The 23,521-nt window shown below is 40.4% G+C and overlaps 1 protein-coding gene across 2 annotated transcripts in view; it reads left to right on the plus strand.

Annotated features, from left to right (window-relative positions):
- PTPRB (protein tyrosine phosphatase receptor type B) overlaps positions 1-23,521 on the plus strand; it is a 59,201-nt gene that overhangs the window by 30,346 nt on the left and 5,334 nt on the right. For both annotated transcript variants that reach the window (XM_065743296.1, XM_065743295.1), the window contains exons 9-32: positions 434-694; positions 2,738-3,004; positions 3,990-4,253; positions 5,196-5,459; positions 6,434-6,697; positions 7,441-7,704; positions 7,961-8,230; positions 8,863-9,126; positions 9,993-10,256; positions 10,711-10,992; positions 12,191-12,469; positions 13,274-13,423; positions 14,302-14,545; positions 15,676-15,782; positions 16,302-16,401; positions 17,277-17,360; positions 17,477-17,494; positions 17,599-17,680; positions 18,103-18,193; positions 19,456-19,532; positions 20,340-20,474; positions 22,051-22,173; positions 22,385-22,548; positions 23,186-23,321. In XM_065743296.1, the coding sequence (XP_065599368.1) occupies positions 434-694; positions 2,738-3,004; positions 3,990-4,253; positions 5,196-5,459; positions 6,434-6,697; positions 7,441-7,704; positions 7,961-8,230; positions 8,863-9,126; positions 9,993-10,256; positions 10,711-10,992; positions 12,191-12,469; positions 13,274-13,423; positions 14,302-14,545; positions 15,676-15,782; positions 16,302-16,401; positions 17,277-17,360; positions 17,477-17,494; positions 17,599-17,680; positions 18,103-18,193; positions 19,456-19,532; positions 20,340-20,474; positions 22,051-22,173; positions 22,385-22,548; positions 23,186-23,321 (4,454 nt within the window). The remainder of the gene's footprint in view (positions 1-433; positions 695-2,737; positions 3,005-3,989; positions 4,254-5,195; positions 5,460-6,433; positions 6,698-7,440; positions 7,705-7,960; positions 8,231-8,862; positions 9,127-9,992; positions 10,257-10,710; positions 10,993-12,190; positions 12,470-13,273; positions 13,424-14,301; positions 14,546-15,675; positions 15,783-16,301; positions 16,402-17,276; positions 17,361-17,476; positions 17,495-17,598; positions 17,681-18,102; positions 18,194-19,455; positions 19,533-20,339; positions 20,475-22,050; positions 22,174-22,384; positions 22,549-23,185; positions 23,322-23,521) is intronic.

Here is a 23,521-nt window from a genome sequence, read left to right on the forward strand (position 1 = left end):
AAAACCAGCAGAGAATCAATGTCACTCTGACCTTGTAATTTACATCCTTGTTTGTCACGGCTAAATTGACCTAGATGTATTTTATGGTACAAAAGTTTTATAGTCCTGTCTAACATCCATAGTTCTTGAGTAGGCTTACTGACTTCACTGAATTTCTATTCACACTCTTGTATATATCCTGGCATAAGTTTAAACCTTAAAACATTGGCATTGCATCCGTAATGCATTGTTGAAGTCTGCTGTCACAGCCTGTTGCTGAAAGAGCAGCACAAGTACTATATTTGTAAGACAGGCTTCCTAAGAAAGGTAAAGAATCTCCTCTGCATTAATTCTCTTACTATTACATTTATATTTTGATGCCTTACAGCAGCTTGAGATATGTACATGTGTTTACTACAAGGCATGTCCTTGTGATATTCGTGTATTTCTGCAGCTCCAGAGCCTGTTCTCCAGCTCCGTGTAAAGCATGCTAACGAATCTTCACTTAGCATCATGTGGGTGACCCCTATTGCAGAATGGGATAGCTATGTGGTTTCACTGGGAGACAGAGATCTTACTGTCATAAAAAAAGGGCTTGGAAAAGAAACTAAAGAGTTTACTTTCACCGAGTTGGTACCTGGAAGGAAATACACAGCAACAGTCACTACCATCAGTGGGATTTTAAGTAATTGGACTTCAGTGGAAGGAAGAACAGGTACTGTCCTGTCAATCAATTTTGATCTTTACTTCTGTTAACTATTATCCACATTGATTGCTTTGTAATGAACTGGATGAACTCAGTGTCTAAATATCAAAACCCTTCAATTTATGTTTGCTTCTTCAACAGAAGAGATGCGTTTCTAGTCTCTCATTTCTAACTCTTGCAGTATTTGTTCAAAGTTTTGGGAAAATAGATACGTAATTTCTGGCAAAAATGGTCTCTGAAATATGATGTCATATCAGATCAACCTACATTAGCAAAAGATTCTGAATAAGAACAATTTTCACTGCATATCTTAGGGAAGGTCACTTTCTTGATTCAAAGCGTGCATCATCTGGAAAAAAAAATACACAAAGGAAAATGTTGATTTAGGGGGAACATTCCAAAGTTGACAGACAAAAAACATATGTGACCTTGAAAAGATATTTTGATTCTCTCTGCTCTTCTGATTCCCAACTCCATATCTTTTACTTAGAATGATGATTGTGACACAAGTGAAGTCCCATTCCCACCCACTACAGGGTGCTAATTTTGTGCACGTGTGCAAGTTTTAAACCATATGTGTTCTTTTGCTCTGCTTGACTTATGCATTCTCCAGTGCTAAGAAGTCTTAAAATATTGCTTTCGTCTGTCAAAGCCCAAGAAAAAACAACCTGCTGGTGTATGAACCTAATCATGCCTGTGACTTGATAGTGGTCCTTACTGAAGCACTGCAACTCCTCCCAATTCCTTAAGAGTTTGACTTTAATTTCTCTGGTATGTGATTGAACAGCTAGGGTTACGCTTCCTTCTGCCTAATGCTCCTTTGGACGGCCCGTTTAGGCAGAGAGGTTACAGTGTCCCTCTTCACTAATACGAATTAGTGCCTGAGAACACACCAGGCAGGGGTGTCTTGTCAGCTTTACATTCAAAGCGATGAAGGAGGAACATCAATAAATTTGAATATAGGTCTTAATAAGCATTCCAGACCTCTGAATCTTCTTCTCAATAGGACAAACTATTTGACTTTCAAAATAATTCTGTAAGTATGACAGAAGTAGGTCTTACACAGTTTGGTCAGCTTTTAGCGTAGCCTTAATTAACAATAAAAGAATCTTTAGCAGAGAAATCTGTCACGTCTGTGTTTTGGTGGATCTCATTATGTTGTGACAATGTTAGAAAAAATGATGGGATTTTTATTTCCAGTTTATTTGACAGCATTTGTCTTTCTTCAGTTATGTGCCTGATTTTCTAGCTTTTGTTGATGATAGCTAATCCAGTACTGCATGTGCAAAAAGGCTGATATGAAACAAGAAGCTTGCAGTCATATTTCCCAAAGCAAAAGTATTCTTTATTTCAGTTACACTTGGTCATGTAAGCAGAAATACTTAGAAAAAGGTAGCTGTATTTTGAGTAGAATTTCTGCTAAACATTTGTTTTTCTTCTTCCTTTTTCCTTTTTGGTCTGTCTGAGTTCACCAGCTTATGCTTAAATAAAAGTTTTGCTTGTATAACAATTAATTCATCTTTTGATGCTAGAAAAGCTATTATCCTGTCCATCATATTACCCCCTGAAATGAAAGAATCTGACACAGAGCTCTGTGGGGTACAGATAACTCTCTGAGGCATTCATCAAATTGGTTTGCCATTTAATAGGTATAAGAGGTGAAGACAAGGAGGGCAAGAGGAGAGGAGAATGAAAGGCTGTATTCAAAATTACCTTCACAACAACAACAAAAAAAGATTTCCTAAATTGATGGCTTTTGCTAATGGTATTTATAACATGCTGCCTCTTCCAGTTCTCTGATCTTGAGGGATTTTGGTCTGACCAAGAAAAGCTGTGCTGAAGCCTGAAGACATTTCTGTATCAAAGTTTCCCATAGACCACATCCCATCAGACAGGAAGCAGTCTACAGATTATTTTTAGTCCTGTTGAGTCTGGCTACAAATTGGAAAGCTTTTTTGATGTACTTCCTCACTGTGACTAAACTTGGGTTATTTGGGGAGGAGTGTTTTATTTTGTTTCTCTTCAGTAACATGATGACATTTTGCTTTGCAGTGCCAGCCCAAGTGACCGGTCTGACTGTATCAAGTCAGGGATCAACCAACAACTTGTTCACCAACTGGACAAAAGCACTGGGAGATGTAGACTCATATCAAGTGCTACTGATTCACGAGAATGTTGTCATTAAAAATGAAACTGTACCCAGTGAAACCAATGAATACCATTTCTATCCCCTCAAACCTGGAGGACTCTATTCAGTTGTTGTCACCACTGTCAGCGGGGGGATATCTTCAAGGCAAACAATTGCAGAGGGGAGGACAGGTAAAGAAGAAGTACTCCAGCATACTCATTTTAAATTTTTAGAGAGCAAATTTATTTAAGAGAATGATCTTACAGCTAAGCCACTGATCTGGGACTTTGGATCTCAGTCTCTCATGACCTGCTCTTTTTCCTCTAACATTAGAGGATGTCCACCAGTGATACCTACTGTTTATGAGACCTATGCAGCATGGGGTAGATTTTACTATTGCATCAAATTCTGTAAGTTTAATAACTTGTGAAATGTAGTAGCAGTTCTTTGAATACTAAATGGAGGGAAAAGTTGACAACACAGTGCAGTTTCACCCTTTACATGAAGTTAGCAAAGGCCAGGAGTTCTGCAGTTTGTTCCATTGTTCACCTTGAAGACAACTATTTTCAAGTAGAGAGGAACATAAAAACCGTTGGAGAACAATAATACTAAAAGACTTAAGATACTAGATTTCACAAAGTATGTATTCATAATTTTGACTATGATTGCTGACAACCAGCTCCTCCACTGAGGTAAGTCAGATCAGTATATCAGAATCCTCTGAAGATAGAGCAGTTACTTATGGGGTAAGCCTGCCACTGTATAGTTTTGTACCTGAAACTGATGGAAATTCTGGCTGCATGGAGCTTTGATTTCACTTTGCTTGCTTGAAAAATAAATTACGTTCATATTTTGGCCACTAGGTGTCAGAGAACTCATTATAAATGCAACACATTCATACTTCAAACAAGCATCAGTAGTTATTGCTGCTGGTGATGGCACTTTCAGAGGTTATTTCATCTTGTGGAATTTTAGAAGTCTTGGGGTCGTGCCACCAAAGACTTCCCTCATTGTCCAAAACAGCAAATGACTGGTGGTGAGTGGGAATCAGTGCAGAGCTCCCTAGTCCTCAGATTCACAGGTGGCTTATTTTGCAGGGTTGTGTTCCAGACTTCCTTAGCAATAAGAATCGACTAATTTAAGTTCTTCTGTGTTGTTTTCTTTTTTTTTACACAGTTCCTTCCAGTGTGACTGGAATAACAGTAAATAACTCAGGTCGCAGTGACTACCTCAGTGTTTCTTGGCTGCCAGCTTCTGGAGATGTAGACAGTTACTTGGTAACGCTATCTCATGATGACCAGATTATTCAGATTCTCACCATATCCAAGTCTCTCAGTGAATGCTCTTTCAGCAGCCTTACTCCTGGGACACTTTACAATGTGAGGATAACCACAAAGAGTGGGAAGTATGAAAATTATTCCTTCGTCCAGGAACGAACAGGTAAATAGAGCCTTTGAGTAAATCCAGTCACTGCAACAATTTTGGATATAGTAGTGATATATGAATATCTGACCAAACTGTGATGCATGAGTAGAGAGGCTAGAGAATCAAACCATAGCATTACAATTTTACCGACTGGCTTATTCTTATATCCCTATTTCTGCTTTATGTCATACAGAATGACCTTAGTGTGAATAGAAGTTGAATGTCAGTTCTTGTGAATGATCAGAAGTCATGTCTGTTATGTCTCAAGTGCATTTTTTTTGTTTTTAACTCCTCTACTTGACTCTTGAAATATATCCAGCAGAGCACCCCCCAGATAAGTTATGCAGATGCAGAAAGCAAGGAATAGGAGCTAACTACTAAAACATTAATAAGGTGTCACATAAATGAGTAACATCCATGTTACTTCCATGTTGGTTTTGGTTATCCAATGCTCAGAATAGAGGTATTTCAGAGAAGGGTGGCCATAATGATGGAGAACTTTTCAAAACTTCCTCAAAGGTTGAGAAGACTGGGACTTTATACTTTGTAAACCAGTGGAATAAAGGAAGCATGGTAAGGGGTGTTAAAATCACCAAGACTATTAAGCTAGTGTAGTTAAATGCTATTTTAATCTTACAACATAAGTCCATGGTACAGCCATATAAATGAGAAGTAAATTCAGTGTCAGTGTGTGGAACTCACTGCTATAAGCAAAACTGACAAAGTTGTTCCCAGAGACTGAAAATTGGAAAAGCAGACTATTGATGTGTGATGTAAACCAGACTGAAAACTGTCCAGTTGTGATTTTAGAAGGTAGGGTGTTCCTTAAATCCGTGTTGTATGCTTTTTGCAACTTCCTCTGATAATTACCACAAATATAATCCAATACAGCGACTCCTTTTACTTAAAGAAGTTGTTACTTTCTGAATCTTTAATTTAATTTTTTTTTTCTTTCAGTTCCTTCTGGTGTTCAAGGACTTACTGTCAGCAATTCAGCTAGAAGTGACTACTTGAAGGTGTCTTGGCTACATGCCTCTGGGTATTTTGATAGTTATGAAGTGATCATCAAGAACAACAATGATTTCATCCAAACAAAAAGCGTCCCAAAGGATGAAAATGAATGTGTATTCACTAATCTGGTCCCAGGGAGGCAGTACAGTGTCACAGTCAGCACAAGGAGTGGGAAATACGAAACCAGTGAGAGGGTCTTTGGTAGAACAAGTAAGTAAATACCCCAGAAGCATCCTGTGACAATTAAGGATTTTCTTTTACTTGCCATACCTTGTTCTTAAAATTTTTGTGTGATTTTAACATAGGAGGAATGAATGTCTTGAATGTGACCTTGAATCTGTATCATTCTAAGGGTGGAGAGCAATATTGAGTTTATGACTGATTTTTAATTTAGGGACTTGTGAAAAGTAAAAAAAAAAAAAAGAGAGAGATCTGTGCTGTGTTCTTGGAGTGCTAAATCTTGTGACATGGAAAACGGAAAAACAGAGTTGTACATACTTCCACATCATCTTAGGACTTACGCTTCAGCTAGGTCAGAATGTATGCAACATGGATTTTCCTTGTTATGGTAACGTAAAAGGAAGAAGGTACACCTTATTCTTCCCAAATTGCCCCATGAACTGGAGTTGTTGAATAGCTTGGGGCACAAATGATAAGTTGACTGGTTGTGAGCCAGTAGGTACCTGGGTGTAACCTGACTGTCTTGACCTACTGATACGTGTAAGCTAATGAGCCATGCTAAGAAACAAGTTTATTAACACAGATGCAGTGCTGGGCAAGAATAACTGACCTGCGTCTGGCAGGAGTCAGGAACTGCACAGCATGGTGCTGCATCAACAGCCTTGCCTTAGATCTCTACTAGCTCAGGGCTCTTTGCACTACATTTGCTGTATGTAAAGACATCTCAAATTCTGTTGGCAGTGCAAACTCTGTGCCAGCTTCATTATTTGTGAGTTTAAAGAGGATAGACTGTGGGCTCCCTGTTTTGAAAGGGAACCTTTCTTTGCTATATATGGTCCAAGCCACAGACAACAAGCCTTTGAACTAAGAGCAATCTATTGCTTTTCCTAAGGAACTGAATGAAAAGGTGTAGCTGAATGAAATGGTCTCAGAGCTGTTATCTGTTTTTTGCTATGATCTCCTAAGAAGTACTGAGAAGTTTTCCCTTCTTTTCACTTCTTCAGTGCCAGAGTCAGTGAAGGAACTAACTCTTAGTAACAGAAGCACAGAAGATCTACAGGTAACCTGGTCAAAGGCTGAGGGTGATGTTGATAAATATGAGATTCAACTCCTCTACAATGATATGAAGATCTTCCCACCCATTTTCCTTGGGAATACCATCGAGGAGTGCTGGTTCACAGCTCTGACTCCAGGACGTCTATACAAAATTCTTGTCTTGACAATCAGTGGAGATGCACAGCGTGCTACTTTCATAGAAGGCCTGACAAGTAAGAAGTAACATGGTGTTTAGAGCTTGTGTTGGGACTTATCTAGTAGAAAAATAAAGCACATAAAATCACGGCTGAACCATGATCTTATTTGAGCTGCTGTAACATCATAAACATGGGAGCTCTCACTGAAAACCATGCCAGTACATCAGCTAACTTGATCTGCCCTTAATAAACAAATGTCACAGTCACCAGTATTTGATTGTTGGCAGATAATCTGATTTACTGCATACTAAGGGTATTGAAATGTCAATGTTAGGGTTTCTGTTATTCTCATGCATGCCAGTTGTTTGCTTAGTATCTCTGGTTAAATCAATTAAGCTATTTTACACCTCTGATTATCCACCTGCAATCTGTAGGTGAGATTTTAACTGCAAAGTGGATAACTAATTAAATGTGCATAAAAAGCTTTGATTTTCCAGGATGCCTCTGAAGTATCATTGTAAAAAGAAGGAGGTTATCCATATAAAGGAATGTTAGAACTGTTGTTTTTTTCTTTTTAACCTATTTATGTTTTCTTCACTATTGCTGTGAACACATGGAGTTGCTTTTCTGTAACATCACAATCCTACAGTTATCTTCAGCTTTACTTGTGTTTACCCATGAGTGCAATTACTTGTACTTCTAAATGCTCTTTGTACTCTGGTGTGTTTATTGTAGTTACAAAAAAAAAAAGGACTCAAAAAGAATGAACCAGGAACTTGGTGAGCAGGTGTCTTTGTGTTCTTTTTTTTAATTTTCAGTTCCAAGTGCAGTGAGAAACATTCATGTTTCACCTAATGGTATGACAGACAGCCTGAAAGTGAGCTGGACACCTGGAAGTGGAGATGTTGATTCCTACACTGTGACTATATTTCAGCAAAACCATCAACTTGATTCCAGGAGTGTCTCCAAAGATATCTCTGAGCAAACATTTCATGATTTGGAAGCTGGGGAGCAGTACCGGGTGGTGGTGCAATCGAACAGTGGTGCTTTACACAACAGCTTAGCAGCTTTTGGGAGAACAAGTAAGTTTCTTTTGAGGAGTGAGTAGTGTTATATTTTCCCAGAAGCTACTTGGGTGTGAGTCCATTAATGCTATTGAGTACTGTCACATGGTTAGCTTTACCTGGGTAAATGTGTGTGGGATTCAGATTCACAGCCTGAATTGTGGCTTTGTAAGACCGTGAAAATTTATCAAGATATTCTCTGTTAATTACTCAGTTATGTCATGAATGGTCCATATTTCATCTGGTGATGTTCATCCTTAATTCTTTCTTCTAGTTCCTGCCTCTGTCCAGGAATTATTAGCCGATCATGCTTACAGCAGTCATTCCTTGTTAGTAACCTGGCAGAAAGCTCCTGGTGTAGCTGAAAGATACGACATTCTGCTTCTGAATGAGCAAGGAGTCCTCCTGAGCAACAAATCAGAGCCAGCTACTTCCAAACAACACAAATTTGAAGATTTGTTAGCTGGCAAGAAGTACAAAATACATATTTTGACAGTCAGTGGTGGACTCTTCAGTAAACGAGCAGAAACTGTTGGGCGAACAGGTAATTAGAACGTCCTGGTTTATTTATAGTTCCCTTAGTATGATATAATTAAATGCGTGAATAATCTGTATATCTTGAATCTGGAAATGTTTGGTAAGAACGACTCCAGCTATTTATACCTCATTTTTCAGGTTATATGCTTCATATATGTATCTGAAATTTGTTTGCATAATGTGGGCATAGTTTCATAGTAAGAATACTAAACCAAACTGCAAAGTACCTACCTCATTCTGTCCGTTATGGAACAGCCTGAATTTTTGATTGTTACAAGGTTTCTCATTCACAGTCTCAAGGCTCTTAGCATAGGTTTTGATGTGAATATGCATCTTTAAACTTTGAGCCAAGTCTTGCAGTCTTTATTCTAGCAAAGCTTTTCGCGGAAATAAAAGGACAGTTCTGTGTGAGCATAGGCCAGAGAACAGACTGATTAGGAAATACAAACATTGTATTGGAGAGACTCAGTAGCACCTCCTAAATGCTCTTCCCTTGTTCCTGAAAATTGCTGTTGACATTACTTGGCTTCTTGTGGCTTAACTGAAATGTATTACAGCTATGAGCTATTACTTTATTAGAGGTTGAGCTTAGTGGGTAGACACCTTTCTGCTTACTCTTGCATTTATCCTTCTTTTCAGTTCCAGCAGCCGTCACAAATCTGAAGGTCACAGTGAATACCACTGACCAATTGTCCTTCAGCTGGACCACCTCACAAGGGGAGCTTGATTCCTATGACATCTTCCTATACAACCCAGACAAGTCCCTTCATGACAGGATTTCAGGAGAGCAGCACCTTCAGCAGTGTTCATTCCAGAACTTGCGGCAAGGCAGGATATATCGAATGGTGATTGTTACCCACAGTGGAGACCTTACTAATGAGTCATCTGTCTTTGGGAGAACAGGTAGGGACGTGTAAGAAAATCTATTTCCAGTGTGGCGTTCATGAGAGCAGCCAGTGAGCTAGTCTGAGTGTGATGCTCTTGCTAGATTAGGGCAAATGTCAGAGGTATCAATATTTTCTTGCATGTGAGAAATGTTAGATAGGAGTAAAATCCTAAGCAATGTGTTTACAGAAGGAAAAATACAACAGAAAAGTTAATTGTCTACATTGTACAATAGTCCCCAGGTAGTGAGGTCAGGAGAATGGATATCACAATGTGTGATGCATAAGCTTTAATGGAAAACACCTGTCTTCCTCCCAAAAAGGAATGCTGGTCTGTAAATGAAAAAGAAAAAAGGCAAAGAAAGTGGGGTTTTTGGAGCAGACAGTCAACCAGTGAAATAAAACTTGTTTCCCATGGGGAGTTGTAGCTGCTGTTCCACATTTGCTCAGTTGCACATGGGAAGCAGTTTCCTAAGCAGCAGTAGCAGACCTGACTTCTGTGAAACCTTTCTTTATCCTCTGAACCAGTGTATAGTAACATCTGCATACCACTGCTGCTGAACAGCAGCAGACTTTCTTCAGTGTCCTCAGAATTGGATGTTTCCAGGTACTGACTAGTAAAAAGCTGCTTAACATTTGCAAAAACGTCTGTTACAAACATTTCCAACCTTTTTCTGGGACAGTGGAAATTCTAAATAAGAAGGCAAACTGTTGAGATATACTTCCTGATGTACTTCCTAGGGTTTTGTTCAACTGTGGTGTCTGTGTAGTCTGCTAAATGGCTGTCATCATGTGAAACCATTACATCTGTTTCCTGTTTTATCTTGGTGCTGCTTCTCCTCAAGGATGTTCACTGTAAAGTAATGTCTACCCCGTTTTTTTCAGCGCCAGCTCCAGTTGTTGATCTCAAGGCATCCAACAGAAACATGACAGACAGTCTGTGGTTCACCTGGAGTCCAGCAGCAGGAGATGTTGACTTCTATGAGTTCAATCTTTACAACCCAAATGGGACACAGAAAGAGACATTGCAAGGGAAAGACCTAAAAGAGTGGCATTTCCGGGGGCTTGTTCCTGGCAGAAAGTACACTCTGGTTGTGGTGACTCACAGTGGTGACCTGATCAATACAGCAAATGCTGAAGGAAGAACAGGTAAGGTCCAAAAGCTTTGAAATTTCTATCCGTCGGGATTCGTATCATTTCACAACTATGCGACTAACATTTTCTGAGGAAGGATTTGTTATAAGAATCACTGAAGATCTAAAAGATAAAGGAATATCCTAGAGGGTATTAAAGCAATTGAGTATGATTTTGTTCAGAACTGTTTTTCACAGAATCACAGGATAGTATAGGATGGAAGGGACCCCTGGAGGTCATCTGGTCCAACTGTATTGCTCAAGCATTGCCATCTAGAGCAGTTCTTTCTTTCAAAGACTTAGGAATATGAAATGGCTCCGTAAGTAACCACCGTCAGCACAGTTGCAGAAACTGGGTGTGTGCACAGGATAATTTCAACCATATAGATAATAATCAGTGTTTCATCTTCTTGTGTAAAAAATTTGGTAAGAATCAATCTCTTATTTTTTTTTATTTTATTTTTGTGTAGCACCCAGCCCTCCTAACACTGTGTCATTCGCTGACGTTGCAAACACTTCTCTGTCAGTCACGTGGCTGGGTCCTCCAGATTGGACAGACTATGATGATTTTGAGTTGCAGTGGCTCCCAAAGGATCCCCTCACAGTATTCAATCCCTACAGCAGCAGCAAATCGAAAGTACGCATCATCTATGGCCTGCGACCTGGAAGACTCTATAAGTTCAGTGTCAGAACGGTCAGTGGTGACAGCTGGAAGACATACAGTCAGTCACAGTCAGAAAGTGTGAGAACCAGTAAGTAATTACATCCATTGCACCCTAACAGTCAGCTGGAGAAGTTGCAAAGCTGTTAAATCTTACTAGTTCCTTTCACAGTCAGTAATTTCCATTAATAAATTCATGAGTGAGTGGCAATGAATTCTGCTGAACTCTAAAATAAGCCCTTGCTGTGTGCAAGGTCAAGTGTTTAAAGATTGAAAACAGGCGTACATTTGCAAATGTCACATCCAGAGTGGAGCTGTTTGGTTGCAGAGTCTGAATCAGTCCATTTCAGGGATTAAATAAGGGTGAATACCCAAACTTTTCTGATTCTAGGGACAGTGGAACATTGAACTCATCAGTTTTTGAACAATCAGAGATAAAGGATGAATGGAACCCTGCTGTACTAGATTTAAAACTGGAAGCAGAGTGTTTCGTTGTTCTGCATTTCTGACAGTCGGTGCTTGTGGATCTTCATCAACTCTAGCTGTCTTTAGAAACCTCAGTAGAAAACTCATTTGTGGAAGTGACCTGGAATTGTAAAAATAACAGCCTTGAAAATTTTCATGTCATTTGGGATGGGATTCCAAATTCACACCATATTTCAATAAGCTGAATAGCTCTTTAGACTTCATTAACTGTATTAATTAAAAATGACGACGTAGTTTTCACCTGTATTTGACTGCTTAATGTAGGTAGGTGGCCGCCATCTGAAGGTGAAGTCCCATTCTTGCTACATGTCATGTTATATGTTACTCCAGTGTTAAATGGACAAAACATACTTCTCTAGTAGGCTTTAGTAATGTGTACACACCACACCCTATCCAGCAAACCAGATCAGTAATAACATAATAGTATCAGTATTGACTGATACTGTTAATCAGATGTAACCTCCGAATAAATTGTACCATGGTATTAGAAATCCATTGCTTTCCAGTCTTTCTCTTAAAACTTCAGCAAGTAATTTTGTTTGTTTTCTATTAATTACTGAAGCTTCATAAATCTACTGGGGCCAGTGTCAATAGCTCCTGTTTCAGATGGCTGAATTGAGTTAGGCTGCCTTGCCTAATAACCAGGAAGTGCACATTTGTGGGATAGAGAAATTCTGGTTCCTGGCCTCCTGCACTGATTATATGGTTGATGTTGAGTCTAGGGATACTACCTGAGCCATAGAGTGAAGTGTTTGATGCTGGCCCTTTTCTCACTGACTCTAAATTTTTCCACATTTCTGTAGAACCAGACAAGATTCAAAGTCTTCATTGTCGGCCCCAGACTTCCACTGCCATTGCGTGTTCCTGGACTCCTCCTGATTCTGACTTTGACGGGTATAGTGTTGAGTGCAAAAAACTGGACACTCGGGAAGTGGAATTTTCTAAAAGGATAGAAAAAGACAGAACTCTGCTCAATATAATGACCCTTGTTCCCCACAAGCGCTACCTAGTGTCCATCAAGGTGCATTCTGCAGACATGACAAGTGAAGTAGTTGAAGACAGCACCATCACAATGATTGACCGTAAGTGGAATGCAGAGTTGCTGTGAAAGGAGGCAGTGAGCAGCAATAAGCCATTGCTTGAGTTATAAGTTCTGAACTCCACAATGACCAGTGCGTGGAACTCTTAGTTTAGTAGCCAAAGTAGAGAGATTCTGTTATCACTGGAAGCTCAACCCCAGGGAAACACAGATCTTCCTAAAAATTGCAACCTGGCGCTATAGATCTATCTTAACTGAGCACCATAAAAACATGTTAATCCCTGCTATTTTGCTTTGCAGTTTACTTCTACTATGTCACTACTTAAGGTGTAGCTTTCTATCATACAAAGAACACTTCCTGAAGAAATTCTGCATTCAGTCTGGAAAATGGTTTTCTGTAGTTAAGTGCTGTGTCTGACTCAGTGCTGTTCATTTGGAAAGGAAAACAGAAATTTAGGTGCTTAAAGTAGATAACTTGCTGTAGTGAGTGGGCTAACTGGCTTCTGTATACCTGGTTTAGACTTGTGTCATCTTTAGCAGCTACGAATTCTGATTTCATAGATGTAGCCAGACTTTAATGCATTTCCAAGTGGGTTTCTGCAGGAATTCCTACTGAGGAGCTGCCACTGTTAATATGGTTGACTCACTGTTGGCTTGATTCGTCCTTTGGCAGTTTCCCTGTGGGAGGTGAAGATATTTTCTTGACTGCAAAATAACAGAATCAGAAACTTGGTCCAGTCATCTGAACTTTATTAAAAATTGCATTTCCTTTGCTATGTATGGCTCACAGCAAGTACATAGATAATGCCTTTCCATGTTTTTTTTCTTGTTTTGTTTCATTTCTCAGGTCCCCCTCAGCCACCTCCAGACATACGAGTAAACAAAAGAGAGGTGCTGATTACTAAATCCTCCATCAATTTCACTTTTAACTGCAGCTGGTTTAGTGATACTAATGGAGCTGTGAAGTACTTCACTGTGGTTGTCAGAGAAGCTGATGGTAAGTGTCATTCAATACCATTCACTCTATAGCCTGTATGATTTACACGCATAGGTGCACTCCCGTCACTACACAACAAAGTAATTTCTAATATAGTTGCTGAGTTTCACTGAAGTTTCACGCTCCCTAGTCTGGGATCTTAAGGGCTCAGTCTTCCCCTCAGAGGATCAGCAGGAACTGAAGAGCCTATCCAGAAGTGGCAGTTAGGTTCTGTACTCTAGGAGATGCTCTCATAAGATCAGAAAGTTTCCATGGCAGAAGAATTATGTTGTATGATAGATGCCATTGGGAGTGAACACAGAATAAATTGCCTTGCTGTGCACAGATCTCGAAAAGTAGACAACTCTTTTGGAGAACCACAGTGAGCCATGCAGAGAAGGAAAAAGTAGTGTGAAGTTTGCTTGCTGAAGAATATGACTTTGCATACAGATCTAAAAACACTGGTTTTAGGAGCAGCTTCATATATTGGTATGCTGGTGTTTTATGAATCTTGAGAAAATTTCTTAAGGTCTCTATCAGCACTTAAGTAAAAAAAAAAAAAAGCCAGAGGAAATATTCCCACTGTCTACTTTGTCATGCTTGAGCAGTTTATAGAGCTCTTGCAGAAAGAGGCTGCTTATTGCTGGGCTTTTGCCTGCTCAAGTCTTCTGCGTGCTATTACAGGTCTTCTTTCAGAAGACTCCTGTCATTTCCTATTTACTTTTTCTCTGCATACAGTAGACCACTCTTGTCAATTTGTAGGACTTTTTTTCTTGCTTTCCCTCCAGGAAAGGCTCAAAAGTTGAATAATAAAGATTTTGTTTATCAGCACCCTGAGTCTCTAATATTGCATTGCATTAATGGCTGTGATATGCACACCTCTTTCTCTGCACATGCAGGTAGTGAAGGACCAAAGCCTGATGAGCAGCACCCATTACCTTCCTACCTGGAGTACAAACACAATGACTCCATACGCATCTACCAGACAAATTATTTTGCCAGTAGATGTGCTGAAAACCCTGACAGTGACTATAAAAGCTTTGACATTAAGCTTGGAGGAGAAATGGAAAATCTGGGAGGAAAGTGTGATCCTGATCAGCAAAAGTTCTGCGATGGACCCCTGAAGCCTCGGACTGCTTATAGGTCAGATTTCTCTTGGTAATTGTGCTCTGTCACATTGTTAGGCATAGTGCTGAGTGCCTGATACACTTGAGTTTCTGAAGATTAATAACTGGTTTGTATAGTGTTCCTTGTGTTTCATATCACAATTTATAAAAGCTCTATCCATGCCCCATTCCATAGATATAAACCGTACTTTCACTAGCATGGGAACGATACCATTAGGTATGCATAGTAAGTTTGTTTATTTCCTTTTGATTAAGACCTTCCCTCTAGGTAGTGAGTCTCTCTTTAGAAACACTAAGTCATCTCAGTCAGATGATTACATAACAAGAGAAGGCAAGAACACTGCACTGAATTTATTTGGCACTACTACTCAAGGTAGAAAATCGTGCAGGTTGTTCTAACCCATGGCACAGTCCAGACACTCCAGAGCTAAGGCTGGGTTAGGTGTAGGATATAGAAGAGTGCTACTTCCAAGACCAGGCTCAGCAGTTGAACAGTCTGTGAAACCAAATGTGAACTCCAGTGCAGATCAGTCACACCCTTCTTGCAGGCAAACACTCTGCCAAGGGTTCTGCAAGATGCTTACCACACAGTGACATGAACAGAAGGCACGTGCCAGGCAGTGCACATCATGCCTCTTAGCTTCTTCACAGTCATGAACACATTGCTGTGCATCCCCTACCACTCTTTTCTCATTAGGGCACATTTCCCAAAAGTTCTGTTTGGGAAATACTAACATTACCAGGAGAACCCAAGAGGATTGTAACATTTCTCCATCAACACAGCCTAGCCCTGCCATGTGAAGGGAAAACATCTCCACTTAGAAGTATTTCTGAGTCCCCTCACCACTGCAGCTCCTGCTGACTGTGCTTCCAGATGCTGTCAGTCTGTGTGTGCCAGCATCAAGAACCCCATCCCTGACCTCAAAGGGTATTTCCATCTGTGGTAGCTGGGTTGGGATTTATATCACCCAGCTGTGATACTTATCTAAGGCACCTGTGTTACAAGCTGTCTGTGATCAATGGAAAGGTTTTAGGTATCTCTAAGAGACAAGTGAGTTCTTACCTGAATTTTTTTATTTTTACACTGTGGCTCTGAACATCTGATAAACGTAACAAGTAACTGTAAACTGCACTGGGATTTTTTAGGATCAGCATACGGGCTTTTACCCAGCTCTTCAGTGAAGACCCAAAAGAACTTCCTAAACCACTCTTTGCGGACACCTTCTTCTCTTTACCAATCACCACAGAGGCAGGTTAGTTTCAAGCTCGCTTTTCGGTCACCATAGCAAGTTGATTATATTTTTCAACTTAAAACACTCTGGTATCCAGAACTGTTTGCAAGGACTTGAACAAAGCCATGTGTTTTTGCTGTGCAGTGTCCTGAAGTCTTTGAAAATGAGGCAGAAGCCATGGCTTGTCCATGGCAAATAATGGCCACAGATAAGCCATGAATTTGAAAATTAAAAGGTCTGCTTGTTGGAACTGCTGACAGAATTCTCAGTGATGCTGTCACCAAGAGAGCTTCAAAGTACAAAATAACCAAATTCCTGTATGTGCTTTCTTTTATTGTGGTTGGGAGTGAAAAGTTTTTCATAACATTAGAAAAAATGAGGTTGGAAAACCGAGGCCTAGTTTAGTTGTTTAAACACTTTGAATTTCCGTGAATTTAACCAATTCCTCTAGCTGATCATAACTATTCTCTGAACACTGGTGATTCTTTGATTCTTCATATCTTTTCTTCAAAATGTATAAATTCACTGTTTTGTTTCTAGAGCCTCTCTTTGGAGTTATTGAAGGTGTGAGTGCTGGTTTGTTTCTGATTGTGATGTTAGTGGCTGTTACTGCTTTATTTGTCTGCAGACAAAAAGTTAGGTAAGTAGAGACCTTTTATCAGCCTTTGCTACAAGATCAGGTCATGCTGCTTTGATATAAGCAATGCACTGAACTATAAAAAAAATGATGTCTGTACACACTAACTATAGAACGAATGACTTAAATATCAATAACTGAATATATTCTCGATAGGAGATTGAAATATCCACTGATGTTAGTAAGAATTGTCTTGTACAGGATCCCTGCTACTTCTTGATTTCAGTAGGAGTCTGAATTTTTCTGAAAAAAAAAAAGTTTCACATGCAAACTCAGTATCTGTTGTAAAAAATGAAATGTTTTGAATTATTTTCATAACCATTTTAGATGGGAAGTTCTTGAAACTGTTCATTTAGACTTTGTTATTTCAGCTTAAAAAGTTCAAAGTGTGACACTCCCTGGTATCCAAAACACTAGTATCCAACACTTGGTATCCAAAACTTCACTTTTCAGTTTTCCATTGATTATAGTTGTGTATTTCACATCATAGATGAATTCTAAATAGCAAATTTTGAATACATTTTTAAAAAGCAAAATACTGTCCCAACTTCAAAAAATGCTTTATGTGCTGAAACCATTTTGCATGACTGAAAGAGATGCAGCATTGCTGATAGCACATAGGATGCCCTTCTTGATGACAGGCTGGGCTGGGAGTGTTTCAGGTGGGGAACAAAGTCTTATAGTCTGTCCCACATCACTAAAATTCAAGAGAACTGTGCCACAGCTAAAAGCAGTGTCATGTGATCAGAGCCCCAAATCAAACTTTTAGTAATTCCTTTCTCAAAGCTCACTACTTAAAGTCACACTATTGGCAACTTTTAGCAGTATTGCACTGTAACTGTAGAACAGAGGTGAAAATATCTTATTTTTTATTCCAGCAATGGCCATGAGAGACCTACAGCAAGGATGAGCATTCACAGGGACAAGGCACTGGCAGTCCATCTGAACTTGGGGCAAAAAGGGTAACATCATCATATTTGTTTCTAAGAGCAATATTTTAACATGGCATCATGGAGGAGCAGTCCAATTTTGTCACTCACTGATAAAGTGTTTCTTTTTCTTTTAATATTACTTCTAGGAACCGGAAAACTTCCAGGTAAAAATGAAAAGATAACACTTAAAAAAGCTTAAAAATAATGACTGAATAAATTATGACTGTGATTCATCGTGTGATATTCTTCCTCCTGTTGAATATTTCAGTCCGATCAAAGTCAGTCATTTTGAAGCACACTTCACCAAACTCCAAGCAGACTCCAACTACCTCCTGTCCAAGGAATATGAGGTGGGAACCAAATCTAGGCAAAAGACCTTGTTTTATGAAGGCACGGGATGGTTGAATCAATGGGTTCTTGCATTTGAAAGATCTGCTTTTGTTTGTCACACGCAAACTAAAATAAGTTTGAGAGTCTCACCTGAATTCCACTTGTAATACAAGCTCTTCGTTTGGCACAGCATCTTCTGGTTGGCAGCCTCTATCTGATACCTACCTGGCTGAGGTCAGGAGCATTCATTGTGTGCCACATTTGTGTGACAAGTCATGGATAATGCCTGTCAGCCATGTGCTTGCCTTATGCCATTGTGATTAACTATGTAATTTCATTTAAACAAAAACAAACAAACAAAAAAAAAAAAAACCCTTTTCCCCCTGTGTTGTCACATCCTTTAATTATTTTCAACTGACATTTTATTTCTAATATTTTGCAGGACTTAAAAGATGTGGGTCGAAACCAGACATGTGACATAGCACTTCTGCCAGAGAACAGAGGGAAAAATCGATACAATAATATATTGCCTTGTGAGTTTGAGTTTTGGTTGTGTAATATTACATCACACCAACTACTTTTCACTTTTTTCAGCAAGCCTGTTGGAAAAGAGAGTGCAGCCAATCCTTTCATTTCTGTCAGAGATGAAATACCTCTGCCACCTTAGTTCTTGGTGCTTAGGGGCATATGGTGTTTGGTCCTGAGTGGCTTCACGCAGCAGTAATTCTGTTATGCTCTAGAGGTGTAGTGACTGGTGCTCAGTCTAGACGGAAAAAGCTTAAGCTACTACAAGTTTTTACAAGCTATTACAACTCAGTCACTGCTAATAACAAGGATAGAAGAAATAACACTGGAGTTGTATAAATACAGGGTGTCATCCCTTCAGTGCTGACAGCCATGGTGACTCTGTTCCTTCTTTAGAGGTCAGCAAACCTGCTACACAGTGCAGTTAGTGTGGTTCTGCATTGTGGGACACACACGTGAGGTTAGCTCTCTTCTTTTGGGGCAGGACCTGTCACTGAAGTTGCCCCCTTTAATCTCCTGTTCAGCAGTTTTGGAGGTAACAGATACTGCGCGTGTAGGAGGAGCATGGTGCTCTGCTGCCACCTCACAGCATCTCATGTGTTCTGACTGCCATGCTGGGCTAGGGGCTGTGCCTCTGATCCAGGCCTCCTGCTTAAACCCATGCTATATTCCTACTGACTGTAGCTTCTCTATCACATGCCCATTCACCCATACTCTTCCCTCTTCCTGTGGCCTGCCATGTAGAAGAAGCAATACTGACTGAGAGCCATCATCTCACAGATTGGCAGCCTGGTGGGTTGGGCACTATGTACATCTCTAGCAGTAGAGATGCCACTGCTTCCAGGGAAGACAGTTGTCCTGCTCACACGGGGTTGTTCTGGGAGCTGTGAAGGCTGCTGAAGCACGGCTGCTCTTTCAAGGCCAGTGCTAGGCACTGCTGTCCACAACAGCATACTGCAGTCAGGTAAAAGGAGGATGCTTTTGTGGCTCTTTTCGTTGCCATAACAAATCGTGGGCAATTTAGCAGAGGAATTTTTGGACGTTCACTGCTTGCTTCTCATTTGTCCACCTCATAGTCTCTGAAATATTCCAGACCCCACCTAAGTGAAAGAGGCAGTACAAATGTAAGCAGTTATTCCTCTAAATTAGCCTTCCATAAAAGAATCCTGTGGTAGTCTCACCAATCCTTTCACAAATGCACTTTTTTAATGGAAGAGGGACTGAAAATCAAGACCCAACCATGAGCAGCTTGTAATCAATTTCTTCCTAGATGATTCATCAAGAGTGAAGCTTTCCAATGTGGATGATGACCCTTGCTCAGACTACATTAATGCAAGCTATATACCAGTAAGTGACTCAAGGATGTTATTTTACAGTCCTTCCTCGGTGGTTGTTTGCCCTTCATCTAAAACTGCATATGAACCTGGAGGCTTAAGGCCTCCCTGCTCTCTTTGTTTATTCATTTTAGCTAGAAGTCTGATAACTTGTTTTGTGGGTGTGCTAAAAGGCTCTGTCTGACTGCCATTAAGTTAGCTTTGAGTGATTCAGCCAGCTCTCAAGGACACTTCCTTAGGTTCCTATAGTTATGTAAGATAGCAGGTCTAATTGGCCAAGGACACATTTTCAAAGGTCACTGATTTTATACACTGTCCACAACAACTGTAGCTATCACTGCAGGTGGCATGCTCAGTGTGAAGCTGCAGCTCATCCTGACAGCTCTGGCACCTTGTGGGATGGTGAAACAGGATGAGATTACAATTATGCCATTTACTAGAGAGTTGATTGATAATAGCAGTACCTTTAACAATATAAATTTCAAGCTAGAACTTAGCTAATGTAGTTAAAACATCAGAAATGAAACAAAAATTCCTACTGATTCCATAATTGTTTGAGACTGCTCCAGTGTCCAGCACAATGCAAAGCTTTGACTGTCACAAAAGGAATAGTACACTGTTGCAATATATACACTGTTGCAGTCTTTTCCTTCTCTCTGCTTCTAGCAGCCTTCTGCTTTGAGGTCCAAGGCATTCAGGCTGTTGTCCCAGCAAGGGTATCATTGTTGCAGAGCCCGGGCTATAACCCTATGTCTTGTTCAGTTGCTAGATCTTTTTTTTCTGCCTTTATGGAAACTAATGATGCTTTCTTTTCTTACAGGGCACTAATTTCCACAGGGAATATATAGCGACTCAGGGCCCTTTGCCTGGCACTAAAGATGAGTTCTGGAAGATGGCATGGGAGCAAAATGTTCACAATATTGTCATGGTAACCCAGTGTGTTGAGAAGGGCCGGGTGAGCAGTGACTTTTCTTTATCAATAATGACTTCATTATTGCCTTTTTTTTAAACTTATAATGTCATTATTAATGCTTTAATATTTATACAGTGTTTATGCTTATTATTTGCATCATGCTGAGTGCAGTCGTAGGTAGGTAGTGTGACCATGTCCTGCATCTTCTGTGTAAGACACAGATTAGATCTGTTAAGAGGTTAAATCATCCTGAAGTGGTGTTCTTCTGGTGGGATATATAGGGATGTTTTCTTTTAGCTTGCTATTTTTCCTTCAAGTGGAGAAAACAGATGCAAGCCAGGCAGCAAGCTGTCTGTTACTACACCTGACTGGCTCACAGTGGGACCCCACTGTCAAACCTCAGAGGCAGGCAAGGAAGTATATGCTAGAGGCCTAGTCCTCAACTATGCAGAGCTCTGCGAAGAACTGTCACAGAAAATGTGACATCCAGAAAAAGACATCAGTGAAGCAATTTCCATTCCCCCATCACAAACATCGGAGATGAGAACTCCCCTTTTTAGCCTCATCCAAATTTCTTCCCATCCCAGTACCTATCTGTTGAGCTGACAGGGCAAAAGGGGGCACTGGTCTCTTAATTCAATTGCTGCTAGTACTGCCTTTCTTATACTCATGGAGAGTTTCCATTTCCCAGATGTCTACTGGAATTACAAAATAGCAAAGATGAAACAGCCTGTGAGATTCCTAGAGAGTATGGAGGATAACCTCCTGGCACAGGTGATGAGGGAGCTAGCTGGGGAAAGTACCCTGCAGGACCTGTTGAGTACATATAGGGAAGGGCTCGTGGGTGAAGTGGTTGTTGGAGTATGCCTTGGGCACAGTGATCATGAAATGATAGAGTTTTTGATCCTTTGTAAAGTAAGAAATGCAGTTAGCAGAGCTACTAGTTGGGTTGAAGTCTACCCTCTTGAAATCCAATTTAGAGACCTGATTGATAGAGTCAGGGCTCAAAACTAGGGTCAGTTTTGTTTAATATTTTTATCAGTGGTCTGGATCAAAGAGGATCAAGTGCATCCTTAGTAAATTTATGGACAATTCCAGGTCAGACAGCACTCTTGATCTGCTTGGGGGTAGGAAGGCTTTTCAGAGGGATCTAGGTAGGCTGGATCAAGGGACCAAATCCAGCTGTGTGGCATTTAACATGATGAATGACTGGATATGAGAAATGGTCTCAAAGAAGGTCAGAGAAAGTTTAGATTGGGTGTTACTAAAAATTTATTTATGGAGAGGATGGTCAAGTATTGGAATTGGCTGCCAGGGAAGTGATGGTATTCCTATCCCTGGAAGTAATTAAGAGATGTGGTGGGCGTGGCATTAAGGGATGTGATGGGACTTTGTAGGTCGGGTTGATGGATTGACTTGATGATCTTCAAAGTCTTTTCCACCCTAGATGATTGTCAACAATTTATGCATAAAACCATGACGATGATTCTTTGACTCTATGATTCTTCCTCCATCTTCAGGCACAGGAGGTCTGAAGCCTGCTCCTGCCAGGGCTGCATTAAAGCCTTGTTCCCAGCTTTCTTTGATAATGAATCAGTCTTTTTCCATGTCCCTGCAGGTAAAGTGTGATCACTACTGGCCCCTTGACCAGGATTCCTTGTACTATGGAGACCTGATAGTTGAAATGCTGTCTGAATCGGTTCTCCCAGAATGGACAATACGGGAATTTAAAATCTGCAGTGTATGTTTTCATTTTTATACATATAAATATATATATATAATTGACTTAAAAAAAACCTGCAAGGAAATTAAGAATGTTTCTTCTGCTGTAGCGCAGTTGCAGCATGCCCAGCTCATCTCTGGTAGTAGCTGTAGTGTTCTGAAATTGCATGGAGGCTGTGTGTCCTCATCTCATGGCTGTTCTGATGACCCACACCTTTGTACTTCAACAGGAGGAGCAGCTTGACTCAACAAGGCTCATTCGTCACTTCCACTACACTGTGTGGCCAGATCATGGAGTGCCAGAGACCACTCAATCCCTGATCCAGTTTGTCAGAACTGTAAGGGATTATATCAACAGGACCCCAGACACGGGACCAACTGTTGTGCACTGCAGGTATGTGCAGCAGCAAAAAGTCAGCAGCACAGAGCCTTTATGCATACCATTGTGGAGATCCCAAGTATTCAGTCACACAACCTGAGAGATGGTCAATGGGCATAGATCCCAAAGTACCTCTGATCAACGTTCCCAAGGCCCATGCAATCACTGTTTCACCCTGGAGATGCCCCAGAAACTACTGCGCCGTTTGGGATCTACTGGAGAGCACTTCAAAGTCTGAGCAGCTGCAGTTGCTCTTACGCTTTATGTATTCTTAAATTGCCTATATGCTGCTGGTTGTGGTCCAACATCTGGTTCACAAAAACATGTTCTGAACAGGAGGGATACCCAAGGATGAGTCTGGCTACATGTGGATGTTGAGACTAACTGACATAAAAGTCAGTCAGGTGCATTCTCTCAGGATATCTCAGTGCCTGAGTTGATCGAGAGCAGAAAGCCCAGTAGGCAGTATCAGAAATACCTCTTCCATTGTTGTCATTCCTCCTTCCAAGAACAAATTCCAGTATGAAGCATGTAAAGTCCCAGAGACATCAGTTGATAAGGAGGTTCTCATTCTGGAAGTCCAGACTTTACAAAAGTATTGCATGTGTCAATTTAAATCTGTTTAAATCTTCTGGGTTGCTTTCTTTTTCAGTGCTGGTGTTGGCAGGACTGGCACATTCATTGCACTGGACAGAATTCTGCAGCAGCTGGATTCAAAGGACACTGTTGACATTTATGCAGCAGTGCATGATCTAAGGCTTCACCGGGTTCACATGGTTCAAACAGAGGTAAGTTTTGGATAGCCTACAATATACCAACACCAGCTGCCTTTTATTTCATAATCTCTCATCTTATAGCCCTTCTCAGTGAAATACTTGTTAGATTTGTTAGATAGATTTAGAGCCTCAAGTTGGGGATTATTTGCAGTGGCTCACACAGTGGGTGCAAGCACTAACAAGCAGTAGCAATGCTTCCTGTAGATTTCTCC

The sequence above is a fragment of the Cyrtonyx montezumae genome, unplaced genomic scaffold (genome assembly GCF_038088225.1).
Source record: "Cyrtonyx montezumae isolate F1298 unplaced genomic scaffold, pur_monq_1.0 scaffold_3, whole genome shotgun sequence".
NCBI classification, from domain to species: domain Eukaryota; kingdom Metazoa; phylum Chordata; class Aves; order Galliformes; family Odontophoridae; genus Cyrtonyx; species Cyrtonyx montezumae.